Consider the following 20439-nt stretch of genomic DNA (forward strand, 5'->3'; position numbering starts at 1 on the left):
TGCAACAAACAGAGGGGACGTTGGACCCCAGTCTGTATATACCAAAATAACACTGCTATTTGCTGTAACCACACACCACAAAGGAACTTGCTGATCACCAAGTCTCCTCACCAACAGAAATCATCACCCCACACCCAGAATTGCCAGCTGATTAATGAAATTCCCCCCCACACACACACCTTGGAAAGCTTCTGTTCTTCTTTGCACTTTAATACGACCAGTTTACAAGAAATTAAACTTGACAAAGCTCTAAGGAGGGGGGATGAGAACAAAGCAAAGGCAAACAAACCTCTCTTCAAGTTACTGTGTTCTTCCACCCCACAGCCAGGAAGATCTGATTCACCAAAACAGTTGCTGTGTCCCCATAGCTGCTTTTATAGGGTAGCCAGGTGTCTGTTGGGAGCCTGATGGCTCATTGCTTGTTAACAGCAAACATTTGTGCAGAGCCTGGCACAGAAGTTAACTTTTGGCTTCCCCTGGCCTGCAGGGACTCAGGACTTCCAAGAGATTTCTTGAAAATGACCTCCTTGCATGGAAAAGTCTGATTCAGCCCCAAAATGGAAAGAGGTGGCTTGCTGTAATCCTGTAATTGCTGGTGAAATGCAGCTGCCCCTGGTCAGAAGTGTGCTAACCTTCTTGTGGGGATAAGTTCGAGGCAGAAAATAAGACGTCTTCAGCCCAGACTCAATGGGACAGCAACCAGGCTGAAAGCTAACTCCTAAACTGAATCCGAGCACGTAGGAATGAATGAAGCCGGTTCATTTAGTTTGTCTTGCCGTGGATCAGACTAGCTCGGCTTTATTATTTCTGTGCTGAAAGCTCTCGTGTACCTCTGAGGATGGCCATCCATCACCAGCCAGCCCCAATCCTGTCTCCACCACCACTGCCAAAGCCCCACAAGGCGCTCCGAGAGGCAGCGTTTGGCTCAGGATCCCGTTCCAGCTAAGGACACTACTGCAGCCCTTTTAAAGGTCCCACGTCATGTCTGAAAACCTCATCTTCCATCACACGCTTGGCCTGCCGATACTGCACCTTGATTCATTTCTTCCCCTCCTTGTTTTGTAATACATAATTGCCAAGTTTTCAAGGAGAGGGATAAATGGAAACAAGGCATTTGAGGTCTGCATTAAAACCAAGTGCTCTCATCTCTCTTTACCTGACCTGCTGCAAACTTCCTCGGCTCTGCACCAAATCAATAGCACAGTGCACAGCAAATAGCATCAAGCAACCCTACTTGGTATGGAAAAAACAGAAAGAAAGTCCATACTCACATGCCCGAGGGGACCTTTTGCTAAACAGGTAGAGGCATCTCACCATGGAGACGTACGTTTCAGCAGAGCGGCTCTCAGCCTCCCGAAGACATGACTGGAAAACATTTCCCTGCGATATTCAGCGGTAGAAGTCCCTTTCAGCACAGCTAAGTCAGGGGAAGCTGATCAGAAGTCATACGTCTGCCTTCCTTATGGTGTCAAACGCAGAGCTGAGGGAGGAAGACGGGCATCTGCCTGTATACGCTATGAGGATGCCTCATCTTGTGCCCCATCTGCTGCACCACGATGTGTTTCGGTTTGTTGGGTTTCTCTGCTTTGTCAAAAAAAAAAAGCACTCAAATATTGTGCAGAGCGCAGTGAAATCATTCAGCAATAAAGGAGAATTTCCATACGTGCCATAGCAGCTCCCCTTTTTGAAATATCTCTGTGGGTATATTGGTGGGTCAGAGACTTTAACCTCTAGCAAAGAGCTTAGGAACAGCTAGACCAGGAGAAAAGAGGGTTAGTCCCACTGTAACTGAGCAGCTCTGACCTTCTTATTCACCCCAGTGAGAAATAGTTTGCAGGACTGGCTGTAATTTTGGGGCTTTCACTACTACATGATTTTTCTTTAAAGCAAAAACGAGAAGAATGTGCTGGGATGCAGCTGCAGACAGAAAACCTCATCACTTCCATCTCCTGCCTGGAAAATATTGAGGTGTGCGATCACACTTCAGACCTAATAGTTCTGGAAGCAGACCCTGATTTGCCCAATATTGTTTGCAGGCTGGTTTAAACGCCATGGAGCGTGAAAGGACAGGCGGGACCTTGCCCTCCTGGGAGGAATCTGTCCTTACGTGGAGCTCTCTTTCATAAGAAAGACCAAATGTCACTGTCTCAGGGCATCTCCTCTTCTTGGGGCCTCAGCCATATGGTCTGCAGGCTGGCCAGAATCATATTTGCTATATTTGGTGTATGAAAATAGGGCTCCTGCCTCAAGAAAATAAAACAATCAAAAATTGAATGGGGAATTGTTCAAGTATTCCGGCAACTCTGGGGAAGAAAAAAATCAAGGAAAGGCAAACACGAGCTGTACACCGTTCCTAAAGCTCAGCAGACTGGGATTTGGGGGGATAGTCTGGAGGGATGTGAGGCTCTCCCCAAGCCTTTTGAGCACGCAGCAGAGAGGAAATACAGTATTAGCAGCTAACACAAGAGGGAAGTGCAGCACCAAAATCCAGCCCATCGCAGGGAAAGAGCACCAGTCTTGCTTCAGCCTTGGCTTGGAGGTCTGTGATCACACCCTGGTGGAAAAGAGATGGGTCCTTGCATGGTAGCGCCTTTTCCTCCCTCCCCTTGCAAGGATGCATGGACCCAGGAAAAATCTCCCTCGGCCACAACCCAAAGGGGCCATTGCTCCTGAGTTTGCTGGGGCTGAAAGCTCCTGCGCAGCTGCATCAATGGCTCTCACACACAATATTCACCAGCCTCTGAGCTCCCTCCTGCCCTGGGCTCCTGTCCTGGCCACCGAGCCCTACAGCAATCACACCTCCAGCTTCTCCTCTTTCTGATTTCTGAGCCAGCCAACGCTTCCCTGCAGCTCTGCTATTAGGCAGCTGCTTGGAGCTCGCTTGGGATTACTCCGGGGTCGCTCTCAGCCCAGCCTAACAGCCAGGATCCCTGCAGGGCCGGGGGCCGTTTACACACACCGAGTGGAAGAGGGATGCAGCTCAGGAGTAGGAAGCTCAAAGCATTCATCTCGACTTCGTGTTCTTTAAAATGAGATGTATACAGTGTGGAAATGTTCCCCGGAGTCAAACAGAATGAGAAACAGATGGGAAATTATTTGCAAACAGGAACTCTTTTCTTTCCTCGTTGGCCTGCTTTGTTTTGTTTACCCCTCAAAATCCTAACCAGAAACACCAGGAGGATGATACGGCTGCAAGCTACTTCTACTAGCAGGGCTGGGTAAACAAAACTACAAAGCACTGACAAAGCAACGCACTGATTTTTACGTGATGCTTTGAGCACAGCATCGAGTCTTACCTCGGGCCCCCGTCCAGCAGAGGCTGATGCACGGGCTTGATTTCACTGCTGGGAGTGCAGAGAGGCTACAATGAGCAGGAAAGACAAAAAAAAAAAAAAGAAAAAAAATTAAACGTGTGCACTCCCAGAACTGTGACCTTAACTCGTAAATCTTAATTGCTCTTCTTGCAGATGACACGAGCAAGGTTTATGCTAAGTGTCATTAACAGATATGAGAGTTTGGACCGAAAGGACGGAGCGTGTTTAATTTGCTGCGTTGCTCAGCCAGATAAAGACAGTAGCAGCTGAAATCAAAGCATCATGTAAATTTATGCTCTAAGTAGGAATGCAACGTTTTAGTAAGTGATTGCAAGGAGCTACACATGGAGCCGCACACGGTGGAATTTAATTTGCAGAGAACAGCCTCTATCTTTTAGCCATTCGCATAATGAAGATTTAAATATGAAGCAAATTGCAAACACTTGCAGCTGAAGCAGGAGGTTGGATTGTGTTCGCTCACATTGAAATTACATCTTGAAGGAGGATCACGCCACAGAAATACAGCTACAGTGGACGTACACATACACGTGAAATAAGCCTCTTCTGTAACACAAAGATGTGCATTATTAACGTGCTGTCTTCCAGATAAAATTGTTATCAAAAATATTAAAAAATAGCCTCTTATATTCCTAGGTAAGTTTGATGAGTACATTACTAGCATTTCTTCAATTTTTGCTTATGCCTACCTTTCCTGCTTTATTGCTCTTTTATTATTTCTGTTTCAATGAACCTCACAAAACCTGATTAACCGTTTTCACTTTTGCTGGTAAGCACTTTCCCTCTGTTCTCCACTGAAAGGCTGCTGCAGCGTCCGAAAAGATGAAAGCGAAGAACCACAAATAGCTGAAGAAAAATGAGAAAAGGAAGCAAAGCAATCCTTAGAATCACTCGGCTGCTTTTAGGTTGTTACTGTCTCTGCGACAAACCAAATCACCAAACTTTCTATCTCATCAAATAATTCCACAGAAGACTTAGGAAGATTTCAAATGATGATAAGCCCCCCCCCCTTCCTCTCCTTATCACTATTAAATCAAACAAATGTTTTTTCCTTGGAGTAATCTGACAAGAGCCCCTTTTTTAATGACATAGGAATGCAAATCACAACAAAACTGCTCCTTGTGACAGAAGGACGAGTCAAAAAGCAAGGCCCTTGCAGGAACACTGCAGATTTTGTGCAACCTCCAGCACATCAGCATATTTTACTGTGTGTGGGAGTTGGGGAAATCCCAGCAGCTTTCTATTGTGTCTCGTTATTTCTTGGCTTATACCCAAGCAAATAAATAATCATAGCAATAAACTAGATTCATACAAGTGTAGCAGGAACAGACACGAAATCCAACAGATAAGATAGCCAGGGCTCAAGATGTTTCTTGCACATGGGCCAGACGCTCAGAGCCCATTAATCTTTTGTTTGCTCAACTGTTCCCCACTACCAGCGAGCAGGATTATACAGCGCAGACCATGACGGGAACCAGCTAACCATGCTTCTCCAGCCCAGCCTCGGAGGATTTGGTAGCAGCATGCTGATTTCCTGGTGGCTTTAGTTCCCTTTGAAAATCCCACCTATGGCAGTGAAGAGCTTCTGCAAGCGGCCGCGCACAGCAGGCGGTTCAGCACTTCCCCAGCCAGTTGCACGGCTGCCACGAGCACGTCTGCAAGGAGAAATGAAAAGGAAGCTTTGCTGCTTGCATTTAGTTGCCATCCCTATGAAGAACCCGGTGCTGCAGAGGTTAGGGGAGGGCGAGCTCCATCCTTGCAAAGCCTCAGCCACTCCCTGCTCCTACATCAGTGTTGTTTTGTTCGGTTTTTAATGACCCACAGAAGCCCATTCTGCTCACACTGCCAGAGGAAGCTGATGTGATCCCTGCAGGCAAATTCTGCTGTCCTGTACTCAGCGTCCTCACTCCACGGGGCCACCAAAGCAAAAGAACGGGGCTCCAGAGGAGACAGCCTGGCACAATAAATCATTTCCTACGCACCTCCAGCGAGAAAGCCAGGGGTCGTCCTCACACAGAATCCCCCATTGCCTTCCAACCAGAAGTAGCTCAAAACATTTTCAAATACATGTGGTTTTGCCTGCCTTTTACACTGAGAACGGGGCTTGAGAGGAAGGCGGGCTGCACTAGGTGTCACCCCTGCCCTCTGCTCTCCGCGTGAAATATTGCACGGACACCTCGCCTCCTGGCTCGTGCCTCGCCATCCAGCCCGACTCCACAACTCCGTGCACAAACGAAAGGCTTATGGTGAAATCAAAGCGGGTTTTATTTGTAACGAGGAAAATACACTCCAGGCTGGAAGAAAATCCAAGCCAGAAAAGCAAATTCTCCAGTCCCTCCGGCCAGCTGGGGTCCCGCAGGGCCCAGCCCCAGCTGCTCCCTGCCGAAGCCAGCGGGGTTTGGAGCGAGGGGCTGCAGCCCCTGGGCCATACCCACGGGGTTTGGGTTCGGGGGGTGATCCCACAGCCCAAACCTCACGGCGGAGGGCTGAGGTTAGGTAGACGCGGTGAAGGGTGAGCGTTTGTCCTCCTGGACAAAACCCAGAATCCTGTTCTCCCCCAAGCCAGCTGCTCTTTCTGCTTTTTTAATACTCTGGAGGGACTCAGATGTTGCGGTGAGGAGAGGAGAGGAGGCTCACTAAGTACCTAGGCAGATGGATGCTGAGCGAAGGAAGGAAACCATCCCTGCGGGACAGAGCCACGGCTAAATGCTTATTCCAGCCCAATGACCGAAGCCTAACCAGGTAAAAGAGCTGGACAGGGGAGTTTTAGGCTTTAAGATTAAGCTGCTCTCAGGAATGCTGTTCTGCCACTTTCCTGATGCTCTCCAAACATGCCGGGATGGGTGCTGAGCACAAAGCCCGAGCGGTCACAGCGCTGCCAGGGAGCAATAAGGAACTGCAGAGGAGATGGGCCGAAGGTTGCTGAAGTCACCTTGGTCTTCGCTCTGTAAAAAAAACCAACTAACAATTCCAGCACAATTTTCATGCAGTTTCGAATCAAGTGTACAGCAGCTGTTCATTTTTTCTGCGATAAATCACCGTTTCTTGACGTTTGGAAACTCGGGAGGCCCAAAAAAAAAAAAAAAAAAAAAAAAAAGAGGGGAAAAAGTGCTTAGGGTAGACTCTTTTTATTTTTAATTATTTAACGCTTTCAGACGCTCGGCCCCAGAGGTGTGTCAACACCACAAATAGTACAAGGACCAAAGAGAGATCCTGGGGAGGCTGCCGGCTGTCGCCCTCCTCCCCCAGCTGCAGATGGGCCCAAAGCTGCCATGCGGGGGACCTGGGTATGTAAAATAACTTAGGCATGCAAATAATTGCAAGATCAGGCTCGAAGTCTAGGAAACGGCGATCTTGCAATTATCTGCAGCTCTCGCTCAGTGTTTGCCTTACTTCTTTGCTCTTTTTCTTCTCCGGGGCTGGGTAGGAGAAGGGGCAGGCTCGTCCCCGCTGCTTCTCCAGGGGTGCTGGCCCCAAAGGAGCCCCACATCCTGGCCCCGGGGCACCAGCACTATTCCACCCTTAAGAATCCGGACGCCCTTTCTTGAGCAAGGACTTTCTGAAAGCATCTGACCCCTTTTTTTTTTTTTTTTTTTTAAGGGAGGGAAGTTGTGAAGGAGGAAAGCAAAGCCTCGGCTCCTGTTTCCTGCTGTTGTGCTGTTTATTTCAGAGTATTTCCATTGTTGGAGAGCAAACCCTTCGCATGCCAATGCGAGGAGGTAGCATCAGGCTGGAAAGGCAGCTAAATTTGGCTCAAACTCCCTCGGAGCCTGACCTCTTCCCATTGAAGCGGACGGCACAGCTCCCGCTCGCTGTCCAGCGGGGCATTTTTTGCACCCTCTCCGATCACTTCTGCATTGCCTTTCTTCCACCCATGAAGGAAGCGATACAAAGAATGCCCTAAGAACGCTTTCTCCTGTGGGTAAAGGGCTAATATTTGTGTTTCACCGAGGAAATGAGTAAAAAAAGAGCAGAGAGAGCCCCCAGCAGCCTGTCGCCACAGGGACTGGCACACGCGCCCGGCTCGGGGCACCCGGAAGCTCTTGCCATGAAGTCGGGAAAATGATTAACAGCACCCAGTTAAGCACCCAGACTGATCGCTGGGTTCAGGCCAGCAGAGGGAAGGCCACATGAAAAAAAAAAAAAAAAAAAAGGTCTTGTGTAAAAACCTGACAGTATTTTAAAATAAACCACACATTGCAGTTTGCTTATATGCACAGCATTTTCACGCCTTGCCATTTTTTCACACAAAGTATCCTTCTTCTAGGTGACTGCAACTCAATTTTCCAGGTGTTTCTCTTTTTTTAATCTGCTTTCCACTTTTAAATTTCTTTCATTTTTTTTTTCTATTTCATCACTAAGACAGCTTTCATTTTCAGCTTTCAATCAAAAAAAAAAAGAAAAAAAGTGGGAGGCAGCATTATCTCACCGAACGCATTCTAATGCAGAAAAGCTCAGCCAGATCCAACGCAGAGGCACTCACTAAAGTCACAACGACCAGAGGTGGTTCTCAGCAGGCCCAAAAAAACATTTCCATCAGGTGTCATCATTTCCATCCAACTTTACCTGGTGGACTAACTATGGCGATGCACTCGGCTAGCCTAGGTGTGCAAACATCTTATTTCTTTTCCTTCTCGTGTCTTGTAGCATTGCTGATCCTTCCAGTGGGTTTTCCTGTGGCAATTCATCTTCAGGCCCAACCAACAGAATTTCAATACTTCAGCTTGTAGAAAGTGATTTTTTTTAATTGATCGTACGAATCTGTAGCAGCTAAAGGAAAGGGATTTGGATCTGGGCAAAGTCCTTGGAAGCTGCATGCTCCTTGCTTTCACCCACCGACTTTACAGCGGGGGCAAAGGAAAGAAGAAGTGTCTCAGCAACACCAGGGGAATTCACAGCGACCTCTGCCCTCCCTGCACCTCTGGGGAAGGCAGCAGAAAGAAGCGCTGGGCACGGATCTGCAGCAGCACAGGAGGGGAACGAGCCCGGAGCTGCGAGGGAACGTTCCTGCCTCCGACACAACAAAATGGGAGCGGGCTGTTTGTTTTCCCTGATGCTAATAATCGCGGTGCTAGGCTTGTCGTCGCCAGCATTGCTTCCTTCCCCAACGTAAACTACCGTGTTTTAAAGCCGGGCCTCTTGATTGTTTTTATTTATGTGCAGGGATGGGATTTCAAGCTGTTCTCTACAGCCCTGCGAGCTGGGCCTGCTCTGGGGAGATGAGGGGGAGATGTGCTTGTCTGTCCAAAGGAGGGATGGCAGGGGGCTGTGTGCTGCAGCAGAGGCAGGAGGGGATGGCAGGAGGCATACAAAGGAGAGGTGAGAGCAGGAGGATGTCTCTTGCCAGGAGAGCACACGTGTAAACCCCTGGGTTTGAACTCAACCACATCAACCCGTGATCTGAACCGAAATGCAACCAGGGAGGCAGCAGCAGCGTCAGTCCCACCCAGCCCGGAGGAACACGCAGCTTTTGTGTGGGAGGGCAGCGGGGAGAGGAGCAGAGCTGTGTCCCGGCGGGCTTTAACCGGGGCAGAGCAGTCCCTGCCCTGCAACTGGAGAGCTTTCAGGCCATATATTCCGCGTGGTGGCCTGGAGAGGGCCGAGGAGGATGCAGAAAGGCAGGATGGAGGTGGAAAATCTGGAGCGCGACTCTTTTGCCTCTAAATAGGTGTAGTTTAACCACCGGTGCTACCATTTCAAGCCGTGCCGAGCTGCACACTGAGCCCCTGCAGCCCCAGTGTTGTGCAGGGTGCCCGACCTCCCCTCCGTTAGGGCAATCCTGTGCCGAGCTTAAGAAAAAATAATAATAAAAAAATAAATAAATAAAACACCAAAACAAACAAAAATATGGGCTTGTGTGCGCGTCCTCCTTGCTTTTTTCAACACCAGCCTGCCCTTCCCCTCCCTGCTCCGGCAACGACCTCGCTGGCCGCGCACCCTGCCCCTCTCCCAGCGCATCCCCGGAGCGCCGAGGGGGAGCGGGGGCTGCGCTGCGCCCCCCTTAAAGCCCCCTTTTGGGGCTCTCCTCCAGCAGCCGGCTCCAGCCCGGTGCCGGGGCCGCGCCCGCCCGCCCCGGAGGCGGCTTTAAGAGCGGGGGCGGCGGCGGGGGGGGGTTCTCGGGGCCTCCTGCGGAGCCTCCGAGCGGCCGCGGGGGCTTGCGCGGCTTTTGCGCGGGGCGCGCACGGGCGGCGGAGGCGGCGGCGGGGCTCGGGGGGCGCGGAGAGGAGCGGAAAAGAGCGGAGGGGAAGGGAGAGGAGCGGAGGGGAAGGGAGAAAAGAGCGGAGGAGGGCTCAGCCCCTCGGCCCTGCCCCGGCCGCGGCCCCCGGCGGGGCGCTGCGGGTGTGCATGGCCCTGCGCGGGTGGCGATGGCTGCGTGATGGCCCAGCGCGGGCAGCCCGCCCCGCACGCCATGGCTGCCAAAGAGGAGCTGTACAGCAAAGTCATCCCCCGGCGGAACCGGCAGCACCGCGCGGGGACCATCAAACATGGCTCGTCGCTGGAGATCCTGCTCTCCATGGGCTTCCCCAAAGCCCGGGCGTAAGTGGCGGCTCGGTCTCTTTCTTATTCTGACCCCCCCCTGCCCTCCTCTCGTTTCGTTTTGGGGTGGTTAAGGGATGCGCGGCCGCGGAGGGGGATGCGCGGCTCCAAGGGGCCGGGGATGCGCTCCCGGAGCCGCCCCGGGGACACGGAACACGGGGAGGTTGCGGGGTCCCGGGGGCGGCAGGTGCCCCCCCGGCAAAGCCTGGGGTCGCCAAAAAGGCGATTTTCCGGGCACCCCCCCTTCCCCAAGCTGAAATCAAAGCCCGGCGTTCCTGCGCTCGGTGCTGTCGCCGGGGCGAAACTCGGTCACCCGGGAGATCCTCCTGAATCCACGCACGAGTTGATCTTTCCGAAAGAAAGGGGGACAGAAGGGAATTTCAGGAGTGCAGAGCATTAGGTTTGGTTTTGTCCAGCTGAGAAATGCCCCGGTGTAATCGCCCTGCGTGTGCTTATGCTGGAAATGAATTAAGCAGCAACCCACGGGTAACTTCCTAATGGTTCAGTTTGGAGCATGGTGACTCCTGAAGTGGGACCGTGGGCTTTAGGATGCAAACGCAGCCAGCCAGCATTTGGAGGTTTCCTGATCTAAGTTTCCCTTTTGTTGCTGATATCAGTCAGAACTCGGTGGCTTTTCAGCCTCGCTGCTGTGTTTTTCCATAAATACAGGGACACGCACATGCAGGTCTAGGGAGAGATGTCAGACTGCCACTGGCACATCCAGAAAATCCCCTGTGTGTTTCCCCTTGTCCTACTTACGCTCCTTAAGTCTGTCGGTGATCTGTAGTTACGTACAGACATTTAACTTTTATACATGATGCCTGCAAATGAAGATGGTAAGAGCCTGGTGGCTTCACGCTCTGCGCTTGTTTGGAGAGACAGATGGGCACCTTTCAGAGTAGCTAGAGGGAAAAAGCAGCCTGGTGCTATGAATGAAACTCGTCCTCACCTGTACAACAGTGCCATCGAGGCTGACTGTCAGCCCTGGGCTCGCCTCACCGTTCGCTGAGGAACAATGTCTGTGGTTCATATTCTAGCCTGAGAAAAGTAACGTGTGACAAGAAATGAAACCAAAGCCTCGGTGTGCAAGATAGGGAAGGTTAAAGGCAGAAAGTGAGACAGAGAGGGGCAAAATATCCTAAGTGCAGAGAATGCTTGTTGTAAATGTATCCCACCAGCTGGGTAAGGCTGTCTCAGTGCTGAGCTCAGGACGCTTTGACAAGTCCTCTGCTGGCCCGGCCTGAAGTAGCTCTCGGCGCCCTATTCCAGCCTGCTAGGAATCCTCCAAACAATTTATCATTAAAATTCAGATGAGCAGCAAACCAGCAAAAGCCCAGACAAGGATGTTCCACCTCGGGAACGCTGTGGAACAGCGTGCGGGCTCAGCAGCAGGAGCTTCGGGACCGCACGGCACTGGGATGCTCCCTGCCGGGATCATCTGCTCACTGAACTGCCAAGAAGGCAAAGCACCCCATCTCCCAAGACGTAAAGTGCAACGTAGCCTCAGCAGAAAGCCCCTTGGAGCCTTCACCCCAAGCTCTCCCAGCCCCGTTTGCTCCCCGCAGTGCCACGGGGAGGCCGGGAGCACAGATCTGCGCCTGGAGGTCCTGTGTATAAATAGAAGGCAGGCTGATGCCTCGAGTGGTGGCCATCTGTTGGGATGGCTTCTGCAAACAAAGCCCCGAGTTGTCAGACGAGTCTGTCAGGGATGTCACTAAATGCCATCGCTGCTCGGGGAGACACTATTGGGACAGCAGGGGGACACTCACGGGTATCCAGTTCTCCTAACTTCCAGCTTCTGATCCAGCTCAGGCAACTCCACTCCTAGCAGCAGACAGGTCAGCGTTTATTGCAGCAGAATAATTGGGATTAGATGATTCTTCTCCGGGATTTTGCCAGCAGTAAGAGCTCAGAAGGCCGGCCGGGCTCCGAGCTGGCGCTGCTGACGGGAGCTGAGGATTCCTGTGTTCATTTCATTTTCTCAGTTCTGGGTTTCTTCAGGCAAGTGACTTCTACCCTGCGCATGCTAAAATAATCAGAGGTGAAAGGCTCAATGTGATTTCCAAGTACTCCTGGCTGGTTAGTACAGAGTAGCTCTGTTAGGGGTGGAAAATGGTACGAGCCAGGCGGAAAGCAAGAGAGGATGTCGCGTATGTTTAGGCTTTGGGTGTCGGGTGCTAAACTGCCGTGGATCTCTTGCTGAAATGAGGATGTTATTAAATAAGCCTTTACTTGTCCACCCTGCAGAGTTCAGCCGGGCTGGGTGAGCTACCTGTGGATGCCTTTCTCTATGGATGGGAACTGCTCAAGCCACTGAGCTGTGTGTCGGTGTTTTGGACTGCAGAGAGCTATCTGTTGGGGCTCTGTGTCAGCACAGGCTCATTATTATTTTTTTTTTATTTTGTAATTAGCCCATTATATTACGTACTGTCTAGTCACAAAGGAGGAGACAGTCCCGATCCCGAATAGTTTCTGCTTTAAGCCAGGAAGGAAGGCAGAGGTGATGTTATGATTGCCGTTTTGCAATTCAGGCACTGAGACAAGCGTTTTACCAAGGTCGCACAAAAGTCTAACCAGATCCCCACTGTCTCGAGACCCTAAACACAACAACGATCTTCCTCTAGGAAAAGATTTCTCGCAGCTGGCATTTCCCAGTTGACCCCAAATGCTGTTCCCATCTTGCTATGGATTTACTGGCAGTTGTTGCACCCACAGATCTAGTCGGACTGCCAGCGTGTCTCATTTTTATGTGATAATCCTTTTATACGTGTTGCTAGCCTTACTGAGAGCAAGTGCAAGGGAAGCACGCTATGGTTTACAGCTCACTGAAACCACAGGGGAACACTTAAAACTATTATGCATGTACACGTACTTGTATATTATGCATAGATTTTTATTTTTTATCTCTGTATAATGCTGAGTATGGGAAAATGTAGTGGTGGACTGCCATTTTTTCGATGGAGGAAGGCCTTTGACCGAACTAACACTATTGGAAGTAAGAGAGGGGTAAGCAGCTGAAATCCTCTGGCTGCGTGGTGCAGAAGTCAGGGTGGCTCCAGGAGCTGGGAGTTGAGGGATGCACAAACTAAAAGTTTCATGTTGGAGCTGAAGCTTGTCCAAAACATCTTCAAAACCAGAAAGCTGCAAATTTAACACGAGTAGAAATCCCGCTTGCTGTCTTTTAATGCTGGGTGTGCGTATGTGCATGAATATATAAATAAACACAACTTAAAATGTTGCTCATGTTTCTGCATTCAACTCTGAATTGAAGCCACAGCCCCCGTGGTGATGTTTCAGCAGAGATCCAGCCCTAGAAATACGAAGATAAGTGTCTGGCTCATGATGTTACTCCAGATAGGTAAATCACCATCCCCGAGCAGAACACTTAAATTACAGGCATCGTGTTTTTGCTTGCCATGCTCTGCGTGATAAGCGTAAGAGATAAGCGCTGTTTGTGCCCCTTCGTGGCAAAGCTTTCCAAAACCGAACCACTTCTCCTTCCCGGCATCTCGGCCTGAAAAAATGGAGCCATCTTCTGCAGCCAGGCCCCTGATGCTGGCTCGGTGTGCGGTGCCTGCTCCTGGGGAGATCTGCTGGTGCTAGACGTAACTGCAAACACTGCTCCCCCCCTGGAGAAGGGACAGGCAGGAATATCGTGCAGTTAGCCATGAATCAGCTTCACTTCCCCTGGGCGGCACGTTTTTTTCTTCCTCCCTGCCACCAGAGATCACCTGGGTTTAACTCAGCACCATGGGCATGAAGAGGAGTCAGTGCACAAAGCTGGACTGCTTTTTTCCCTGGCCATGCACAGAGCCAAGCTGGTTTGATTTTGTTTCTCGGTAGCTACGAGAATTGAGGAGTGTGATAGTTCCATTAATTTCAAAGAAAAGAAGTTCAGATCCAGTTTACAAACAGAAAAATCTTCCCTTGTGTTTTGAAAACGTTTTCGAGGCTGCTAAAACATGTTTTGCCTAGTAACAGACTTAGCAACATAGCAGTATTTCAGCACGGAGAGGCTGTGAATCTCTCCTTCCTCTAGGGTTTGAGCTGTATTTGGGAAAACACTGCACACACAGAAAAAGTGCTGCAGATTATCTTTGGATTTTGAAGTGGTTTCTGTTCCTTCACGACCTTGCCTTCGGGGTATTAGCTTTCTGCACATACTCTTGGCTGAAATTCATCGTACTACAAAGGACCAGCCCAAAACGTAGGCATCACGTAAGTCCCACTTAAGCCCAAGCTTGAGAAGCATTTTCGTGATTCACTGTGACTTGTGCTGGCCTGGGGTATGGAGGGAAACTTCGTTTCCGTGTAAGAAGTTGATGGACACAAATGTTTCTAGGAGCGACTGCTCTGAAGGCTGTGCTGAATGTGTTTCCAAGTTTGTTATGGGCACTGGAGGAAATCTGCAGCTACTGAAACAACAGACCAACATGCATGTCTCAGCAGGAGCTTCATAGGAAGCACTTCTGTCCTTTTTCCACCCCATAGAGTGGAAGGGGAAGAGCAGGCACCCTTTGGCAGATGGCTGGGACGAGCTCTGCCTTCCCAGGCACTTGTTTGAGCTTCGCAGGATGCCGGGAGGCACCCGGCAGAGACTCTGCAGGGGGACTTGAGCAACACTTTGAGCAACGAGCTGCCCTCGGTCGCCTCTCGCAATTGCTGGGCTCAGCACTGAGGCCGCTCACCAATTCCCTACATCTGTGCTGGAGGGGGTCCAACAGGTCTGCACCGCGGGGCCGGGATGTGAATGGAGTTAGCAGCTGCCAGGAAGGTGCACTCGAGAAGCCATCCATTGGGGACCACATCCCACGGCTGCTCTGCACATGGATTTGTTTTCCTTTGGCTTTCTTGCAGGGCTCTGCTGCAGGCCAGAGCTCGTTACTGCAGCGCTCAGACGGTTTGGCCGTGGTGTTCAGCGGGGTGAGATCTCTATCAGGTTGTTCCTTTCTTTAAAGATCTGAAGTGATAAAGCAGAGAGGACTCCTCACTTCCACTGTTTGAATGGAGCTGAGGTGCACAGCAGCCAATATATATATATATATATATATATATATATATGTGCATATATATATATGCGAAACCTACACTTAGGCTGGCATTTGCCCCTCAGTCTGTCGAGGTTCGACGTTAGCTTAACCACAAGGCTTAGATATCTGGTCTAAGAATAACATTTATTTCCATTACATTGTGTAAAGCTTGCAAATGGAGAGAGCTCTTCCCTTACCAGGGGCTGAAGAAGTCATTTCTCCGATCAGATCATGGTCTAAAATTATACCGACGGCGGCAGCAGCATCCCAAACTGCCCCGGTGATCTGCAACTCGGTACACACCACTGCCGTTAATCGTGTCTGAGAGTGGAAAGTGGAACCGTTCAGGACTGATAGCAACACAGAAAATGTTTCTGCCACAAGCATCGAGGGGGCTGTGTGAGAGCAGAGCATCCCTTACTGCCCGCAGTGTCACTGCGATACTCGGAGCTAGTGCCCAGAAAGCAAGCTTGCACGTGTCCAGGAGAAAAACCAAGAACCTTCACCTACTGTGCTTCATGGGGATTTCATATTTAAATATCTAAGTAGCAGCATCAGTCCAACGAGTTCCTGGGTCAGTGGCAAGTCAGGCAGAGGACAGCCGTCCCCGTGGAGCTGTGTGTTTTGGGGCTATCCGGCTTCAGCTGCGAGGGTTGTTAGAAACTTTCCTGGTCCCAAAGTAGATGCTTCATTTGGGTACTAGAATGACATGGTGACAACAAAATGTTTGCATGTTCTTGTGGCCCTGTGATGATTTTTTTGTCTCGGAGCAAAGGGCCTGAGCTCGGTCCTCGGAGCAAGGAGGGCGGCTGCAGAAAGGGCAGCCCAGATCCCCCCATCACCGGCAGCTCGTTTAGTCACCTCCACTTCACAGAACCCAAACCCCATTGTGCTAACAACTCCAACCTTCATTTCCAATTCCCCTCCAAGCTACGACTTGGTTATCGAGCGATGCAGAAGTAGCAGGGTTACCTTTTCCTTTTCCATCCCTTTCCCCCTCACCCAGTGCTGCTGTCAGGAGGAGGTTCTCAGGACAAAGGCTCACCAGAGCAACTCACCAGCTCAGATACCCAGCACGGACTATTTGAACGGAGCCTTGTTTGCATAAAATACTGATTATTCACCCCCTTGGAGGCTTGGTGACAGTGGCAGCACGTTGGCCCGTTTCTGCAGTGCTTCCTTATAAAGCCATCTGGAAGTTTACCCTGGGATTACTTCTGCCACTTGGCTGGGTGAGAGCCCATGCTCAAAGGGTGCCGACAGCCCCTGGGACCTCCTGAAGAAACACATGGACAGAAGCCGGGGGGAATTCCATGTTTTGAAAGATCTTGAGCAGAAGTTTCAAAAAAATAAATAAAAAAAAATAAAAAAGGGTGCTTTTAAATGTCAAGCTGCTAACCCTGCTGGCTCCTGATGAGCCTCGGTTTTTCAAGTCACCTTTGAAAGTGAACCTTGGGCTCCCAACTCTTGCACACACTTGAAAATATTGCCCTAGGTTTTAAGCGGTGCTCGTAGAGGATGCAGAGCGTGCGCCGTGCAATTGCAAAAAGAATAGAGACATCCGTGTGTGTGTCTGTACTGCGCCCGTCTAATTATCCTCAACAAGCAGAGTCATCAAAAGAGCTGGAGCGGAGCAGCTGACAGCGTTTTGGATTCCATCACCGGGACTCACTGCAGGCTTTGTGCATTACAATGGGGTACACCAGGGCGCTTGTGTCTCACTCACCCGCTGGATAAACAGACCCGAAAGAAGAGGCCCTGGCTCTGCTGTGCATTACCCTGTCCCCACCGTCTCCTATTCTGCTCGGGCGTGCACAAAAGCTGGAGCCATGGCTCCTCTGCTCCCCGGGAAGCTCCAGCATTCCCCTTTTTCCAGCAATTCCCAAAAGAATGAGGATCAGGACGGACAGCAGAGCTGCATGTGTAGACGTGACAATATCTGGCAGGTGTCAGGACCCGAGCAGTTTCTGTCTCCCACCACGCAGCGGTGTAAAATTTGCACAGAAAGCAAGCAACAAGAAACTGGAAGCTGCCGTGAGTGGCAGGAGCCGTGCCTGAGGTGTTTGCTTTCCCCAGACACCAAATTCAAGTCCTCGGGACTGAAGTTTGCTGTCTGCCAGCACGAATACCTCACAGTCCCTGGCGATGGGAGATTAGCATGAAAACGCTCCAAAAGGTTGTGGGCTGAGCAAAGAGCAGCCCGGAGAAACGTTGGGATATCTGCCTTAGGTTTTAACTGTATTTGACTCACACCCATCGCCCCAGGGCGATTACCAAACGCGAGGTGAACGCCACTTTTTGCACTTTCGTGTACTGTCAGCCCGGTGCTGCGCCTCCTGATAGTGCCCAATTAATCATCCGCCGTCCGTGGCTGTGAAATAATTGCCGGTGTAGAGGTGGGTGTGTTTCAGAGAGATTTTTCATCTTGGGCTTGTAAAAATGACTATTTTCTTTTTCTTCTCCCAAACGGAACACAGTGAGCTCCTACAGCACTGAAACCTCATTAACGGCCCCATTCAGCAAAGCGCTCGAGCAGGGGCTTCTCCTGAACGGCTGACATCGGGGTGTGGGATTCTTTGCTCCTGAGTATGAAGGGGATGCATTAAATGGCACTGGCAGTACCAGGAATGTATAGCATGGTGTAGGTTTTTGTTTGTTTCTAAGCTGTTCCTCTTTTTATTGAGAGTGGCTGAATCAAAACCCAAATTTTAAACCCGTTTTTGTTGACCTGAAACCCCCGTATGGTTTTTTCCCTGTATGGCACCAGTGAATAGAAGCCTGACTTTTACGCACCACGATCCTAGCGAGCTTGGGGCCCTACACACAGAAAAGGAAAACATGAACCCTGCAACCTCACCAGCGGCAGTGAGCACAGGGAGAGGCCACGTGAGGAAGCAGACAGCATCGTCGCCGGGTCTCAGGCTCTGGTCTCAGCATCGCCTCCGAAATCTCTCACTGCCAAGTCGTTACCCAGAGGTTTGGTGAGCTAGATTGATGGGTGAAATTCGCAGCACTGCTACTCCGAAACCAGCATCCTCCCCATTTTACAGACAGCAAGAGGTAAAATGAGACAGCACATCAATCGCCTGATGCCGGGGAAGGCACCTTAATTAACATTTGCCATCTCCTCAAGACAAAGGGCGCTCCACAATCGCAGACTGTAAATGGTGTCGATGATGTCCTGCTCCCTTGTTCTGCTATTGCATTGAATTTATTCTTTGCAATCAATGTTTCTTTTGGAGAGCGGCTGCCAGCTCTTAGCAAGTGTCAAATCACAATATATTACCCCCGGATACGCTGCAGGCAGTTCTCCCAGGCGCAGTTCAAAGAAATCTCGAGCTAAACAAGGACTGGATCTGGTTCGTATTTACACAAGTCAACGGGCGACGGAAGCGAGCCTCGGAATAAATGTAAATTACAGCTGCACCTTACGAGACACGTTTATATTCTCCTCGCAGCCTCTTCACCCCCTCCCACAGAGTGGCTGGGTCATAAATGCACGCACGTCCTAAAGGGCAAAGCCTTCCGGTAGCGTAAAGCAGCCCAGCACCACCGGATTGCCAGAGCGATGCTAATACGCACCAGCTGAGGATCTCACCCAGAAACAACCCGGCTTTCATTTCTGCAAGAGCTTCCTTTAGAGAAATAGTTTCTTTACACCATTCAGATAACACAAAGAGGGTTTAAACTTTTTTTTTTTTTTTTTTTTTACATTTGCTGCTCACAGCACGTTTATTTGTTGGGGCTACGGAGGATGAGTCAGGATGGGTGGCAGAGCCGCGAGTCCCGCGTGCTGCCTGCGCAACTGGGACCTCGTACCCCAACCTGAGAGCAGCAGCAGGGGGACATTTAAGTCTCACTTTGATTTGATAATAATAGTGCAATTTTAGAAGAGAAAAATCACACACACACACACATTGCATCTGGTCTTCTCCCAAAAGTACAATGTTCTGCTTGCCCACGGGCAGGTCAGCGTTTGTAAGAATTCTCCGTTTCATCATCCAGCTTCCCAAACAGGTTCATCAGATGCCACCTCTGAGGGAGGAATTAACCTCCTAGGAAGCCCCTGGCTTTGGGGTCGCTGTGTCTTTCTGACTTCCACCTCTTCCTGTCCCAAAACTGCTGATGTTTGGATCAAAGTGGAAAGCGGTGTGTCAGAGGCGCGTGGCGTGAGTGGGTTTTTCTCTGATTCCCCCATCCGACAGCCGTCACTCAGGCAACTTTTAACCCCTCCGAAAGTGCATCACAAGGAGAGAAACTCCTGCCAGCACATCATCACCTCTGATTTTAGCCCAGGCTTTGTGTTAGTGACTCAAGCACCTGGGAACTGTGTCTCGGCAGGCTTCTGGTGTGAGTCAGCCGAACCGCGGGCACCGGGCAGCCTGCTGCGATCCTTTCATCTTCTCCTAGGAAACTCCTGCGACCAGCTGCTGATTTCCTCGCCTGTGCTTGGTGTTCAGATAGGCCCATCTGCTGCACGGTGAACTTGAAAAGGGCACAGCCAAGGCTGCCCAGCTAAAATGTGCAGAGGGACAGGAAAAAAAAAAAAAAAAAAGGAATTTTTTTTTTTAGGTTGGTCCATCCATTTCAGTCCGTCCTGAGTGGGGTTATGCAGGTATGGGCCATGCACCTAATGCCGTTTCTTACTTCTGTGGGTGTGGGGGGCAGTGCAGAGGATGTAGGCACCAAGATCTGTTCACCATCCTTCTTCTAAAGGTCAGAGAAAAACCTCATCAGGCCTCAGGAAGCAGAAGGCTGAGGAAAAACATCTGCCTCGGTTCCTTGCCCAGCTTCAGGGCAGGTGCCTTCGGGTGCCATTGCTGGAGGAGTATGGCAATTCCTGTTTGGGGGACAGGAACATAAAAGATCAGGAATATAAAGGTGAGAGCTGGACCAGTGATGGGGCACGGGGGTTGTGTATGGACCATACAAAGGGCGTGATTCCCCACGACTCGCCAAAACCCCAAAATAACCAAGGCCTTACTTAGCAGCACATGGGGGAAAGTTGTACGTAGCTCTCTAAACACCTTCCAGGGGTCCAAAATGGATTACCTGCAGTCAGCAGCCACATGGGAAAGCCTTGGCTAACTGATGCTCAGTGTCTCTGCAAATTAAACACCCCGACAGACATGAAAGCATTACCAGGTATTTGCCTGGGGACACAAAGGGAGTCGTTTGCGCTGCTGGGTTTAGATCTCGGTAATTTGGATTTGCCATCAGGACATAAATAACATCCAAATGTACTCTCATGTGGCAATTAGGTACTGTTCCAGGCATCCAGCTCAACTCTCCACCTGCAAAATACTATTTCCATTTTGCTGCAGCATATCCCCCAGTCCTCCAGGACCTTTGATGTGACTTTCATTTGAGTAATAGACGTGACATTTTGTGATTTCCTAGGTTGAGTGGAAGTAATGGTGAGGAAGGAATCCTTTTACCATGCCGCTTTATCTTTCTCTTACTTGTAACACATTAGACTGGAGTGTCAGGAACATGCAGTCGGTTTATTTGTGGAGTATCTTCCTAATCACAAAAGCATT

At 50.3% G+C, this 20439-nt stretch overlaps 1 protein-coding gene across 1 annotated transcript in view; it reads left to right on the top strand.

Annotated features, from left to right (window-relative positions):
• Positions 1-9581: 9581 nt before the first annotated feature.
• Positions 9582-20439, top strand: part of UBASH3B (ubiquitin associated and SH3 domain containing B) — a 63349-nt gene continuing 52491 nt past the window's right edge. Inside the window, exon 1 of the mRNA XM_032201748.1 lies at positions 9582-9869. Within this exon, the coding sequence (XP_032057639.1) occupies positions 9709-9869 (161 nt within the window). The 5' untranslated portion in view covers positions 9582-9708. The remainder of the gene's footprint in view (positions 9870-20439) is intronic.

This window comes from Aythya fuligula, chromosome 22, assembly GCF_009819795.1.
Source record: "Aythya fuligula isolate bAytFul2 chromosome 22, bAytFul2.pri, whole genome shotgun sequence".
NCBI lineage: Eukaryota > Metazoa > Chordata > Aves > Anseriformes > Anatidae > Aythya > Aythya fuligula.